This window comes from Quercus suber, unplaced genomic scaffold, assembly GCF_002906115.3.
Source record: "Quercus suber isolate HL8 unplaced genomic scaffold, Cork oak 2.0 scaffold_530, whole genome shotgun sequence".
Lineage (NCBI taxonomy): Eukaryota > Viridiplantae > Streptophyta > Magnoliopsida > Fagales > Fagaceae > Quercus > Quercus suber.
In genome coordinates this window covers 410,799-414,851 of record NW_027069979.1, presented here as the reverse complement: position 1 = coordinate 414,851, position 4,053 = coordinate 410,799, and the positions used below count along the sequence as shown (strand labels likewise).

Sequence of the window (4,053 nt, the reverse complement as noted above, 5' to 3'; positions counted from 1 at the left end):
GGTTACGGCAGACACTATATAAAGAGACCCTTGCCGTGCCCAGAAAGGGGGGAGCGAGATTTCCTCTGAGGAATCATAAAAATAGAAAACAAGGGTAAAAGAAAAGAAAGAAAAGATAAGAGGAAAAAACTAAAAACAAAAGAAAGAAGAAAGGAAAAAACAAAGAGAATTAGACCGGCAAGCATGCACCAGTAGGTCGATTTTCCCTTTCTCCCTCTCGAAATCCTGCTCTCTGTTCAAAAGTAAAAGGATTCCTTTGGGCACTAACCATTCAGGTCTGTTTCCCTCAAATCCATTAATCTCCACGGCTGGATTTCCCTGGGAGATTAACTGCGTTGAGAAGAGGCATTCTTCCCTCTTTGGTTTTGCTCCTGTGGACCAGACTTAACTTGATTTCTGTCTCTTTTGATTAACCCATATTACCATTTGTTCCCTTTTACTTTCTTTGTAAAAGTCATTGTTATTACTGTGATTATGTTTCGTGAATAGGGATTATTTGGCCATTTTCTATTAAATAGCCAGAGTACTCTATTTTGTTATTATTATTATATCTGTCTGCCATGATTCATCTGAAACAGTTCTGCTTGCCATAAACACACTCCTGGCAGATGAGACATAGTTTGTGCACAAGCCGACCTAAATTGAGTTGCAGTTGGACCGATCTCAACTTCCCTTACTCAGAATACTTGGGTCTATTACCGCAGGAGATAGCCCAGCCCAACATAACAAAAAAAGGCCCCCTACAATGTTTAGGAAATCAACTTCAATTCTATTACATGTCATTAGAAAGTGAGAAAATGAAAATTATAAAATTAAATCGAATTAAGAATACGAACCTATTGCTTCCTTTCAAAAAAAAAAATGAACCTATTGCTTGATTGATTTGAAAAATATTTAATTATGTTCATTAACTTAAGTGTTTTAATTAATTTATTACATTCTTGATATTGTGTGTAATTATTATTTTTTGTTGGATTTTGTTTCAATTGTTACAAAAGCAAGTAAATTTGAGCAAGAATATCATATTCCAAATTAATTTTTTCTCATATAAATCTTAGAAAAATGACATTAAAATTTCATTATACTTAAAATAATTAATGCATCACTTAAATAATTAATATAACAAAATAAATTTATTTATCCAATCAGTACTCTTTTTAGAGCATTCACATCAGCATGTTCATTTTACACATCTATTTTTACACTAAAAACCTACTTTTTCTATTTTACACATTCACTTTTACAAAACACCCACATCAATTCATTTATTTTACAATATATTTCAATAAAATATTCATTATACTCTATTTTTTTATTATTTCTCTTTACCTACCTGCCTTAAATACCCGCGCTCTCTCTCTCTCTACCATTTTCTGATTTCTTTTATGCTCTCACTCGCTCTCTCTCTACACCCATCTCTCTGGTCTTCTCTTCCAAATCATCCGCCACAGCTCCGACCACCAAACTCCACCGATCTACCACCAAATCTCCACCACCGAAGCTCCGCATCAACGATCTCCACAGCCTCGCATCACCGATCCACCACCAAATCACAAAACCCATCCGCCACAGCTCCGACCACCAAACGCCACCGATCCACCACCAAAGCTCCGCATCACCGATCTCCACAGCCCCGCATCACCGATCCACCACCAAATCACAAAACCCATCCGCCACAGTTCCGATCCACCGAACGCCACCGATCCACCACCAAATCTCCACCACCGAAGCTCCGTATCACTGATCTCCACAGCTCCGCATCACCGATCCATAACTCTGCATCCACAGCTCAGCCGATCTCTGAGCTCCGATCCACCACGCTAAAACCGATCTCCGATCTACGCTCCGATCCAATCTCCGAGCTGATCTACGCCACCAAACGCCACAGCTCCGAACCACCGCTCTGATCCACCACCAAATCTCAGCCGATCTCCGATCTCCGTGTTTGTGTATCTCTGTGTTTTTTTTTTTTTTTTTTTAAAGCAAGTGTATCTCTGTTGATTTGTCTGGATGTGTTTGTGTGTGGATGTGGTTGTGGTTGTGGTTGTGTGCATCTTAGGAAAAAGAGGAAGATGAGAAGTTAATTTACTGAGTTTGTTGAGCCGGAGAAGAGAGAGAAAAAAACGAGTGAACGGAAATGATTAAAATATCCTTTACACGAGCTACAGTAACCGTGTATATTTACACGGTTACTGTAGCTCGTGTAAAGAAATACACATTTTTATACAATTTTAGAAGAGCTGATAGAGTGCATTTTTGAGCAAAAATGTGTAAAAACTGTGGTTTACATGATTTTACATGATTTTAAAGACACTGATGCGAATGCTCTTAGTTACATAAAATAAATACTACAATATATTACATATCAGTATGTCATTGAAAGAGTTAGGAAATCTATATAGTTAAGATTAATTTAGTGAATTCACAAAGATTTAATTTTAGATGATGTTTGTTTCAATTGTTGTTAAAACAACTAAACATGAGGAAGAATATATATTTTAAATCTATTATTATTATTCCAAATTTATCACTTTGACAATTAGTAAAAAAAGTTGTGCAAGAAATTTTTTCCTACAGTTAGAAGACAAACTTAAGTGTAGGGCAGGTTGATTTCTCAAGCTAAGGCCAAAATAGCATAGCCAACCAGTCAATGTTGCTCTTTTGTATGAAATGCTTTAATGGGAGAAATCTTTAAGGTATATAATATTCGGCTCAGTTGCTCTAAAAGCCTAATTGGACAAAGCGTAGTGTAATTCCCAGTTTTAACAGCTTATTATGGTTAATTTGTTACATACCAATGATGCAATTGCCTTACTTATAATCTGCTCTTATTTTTAATTTGGAACCAAATAATAATAATAATAATAATCTGCTCTTTCATTTTTTTTTTTAAAAGGTATTTTGGTTACTTTTATAATTTGACCATGAATAAATCAAGGAACATAAATTTTCCACAACTTTTTTCTTAAAAAAAAAAAAAAAAAAAAATCCATACTTTGTGAAGTAGCAAGTTGTTAATCTTTGGGTACTAATACTATTGTATAGTCCGTGACAACCGAATGGAACTCAGGGCCTGCCTGCTGACCTTAATGGCTGCAGATTTTGTACCCCTTAATCTCACTTCGGGCTTCGTTTAAAATTTGTAAGCCCATAGGTATTGATTAGTATTCAGTAGTGCTTATGCAGAGTGGAAATCTGGCCAATAAAAAAGGGAATTTTCACATTTGGATCCTTTTGTACGTTTTTTGGTGTTGGGTTTGGGCTGGTGTTTCAAACTTATGATTTAAAACAATTGAACTTTTTTTTTTTTTGGGAGAAGAAATTTGAAACAATTGAACCTATTATAAATTCTTTCGGGCTTTCAAAAAATTAACTTTAAGTTTTCACCAATATATATATATATATATATCTTGAACTTTAAGATTTATTATATAGTCACCGACTCACTGTATGCATAACCCTTGGTCCCTATAGTACAAGCAATAGTTGAAATCACATTATATATTATATATATATATATATATATATATAATAAAAGTTGAGCTTAGAAACCATGGTTACGCAACGGGACTTCACCAAATTGTAAAAAAAAAAATTAGATCTTTAGATTTTAAAAAGAAAATATTTACATAAAAAAAAGTCTAATATATCTTAAATTGCAGCAATGTAGATATAGTGTAATCTAATTCTTCTTATTTTTTAATTACTCCATTTAAAAATAAAGGTCTAATGCATCTTAAATTAGTAGTATCATGGCATTGTAAATCTATCCCAAAAAACTGTATATATCACCCTCTCAAAAAAAAAAAAAAAAATGTTGTTGCTGAAGATAAAAAGTTGACTGGCCGAGGAAAACTTCAATAAATATCATATGGTGATACATATCAGCATTTAGATCTAGGCTTTGATGAATAATCCTAACAAACCATATATAATGTAAATCTATCCAAAAATCCATATATATCCCCCAAAGAAAAAGGCATTGTTGGTGAGGATAAAAAGGTTGACCGGAAGAGAAAAAGTTTGATAGATGTATATGGTGATATATATATA

General features: G+C 34.0%; 1 protein-coding gene across 1 annotated transcript; it reads left to right on the top strand.

Annotated features, from left to right (window-relative positions):
- Window positions 1-1,385: 1,385 nt before the first annotated feature.
- LOC136063458 (36.4 kDa proline-rich protein-like) lies at window positions 1,386-1,907 on the top strand. Its single transcript, XM_065763887.1, has one exon. It carries the CDS (start codon window positions 1,386-1,388, stop codon window positions 1,905-1,907), a length of 522 nt encoding a protein of 173 aa, XP_065619959.1.
- The last annotated feature ends 2,146 nt before the right edge of the window (window positions 1,908-4,053 follow it).

Excerpts from the sequence above, each read along its gene's own strand:
- LOC136063458 (XM_065763887.1), top strand. The coding sequence starts at position 1,386 with ATGCTCTCACTCGCTCTCTCTCTACACCCATCTCTCTGGTCTTCTCTT.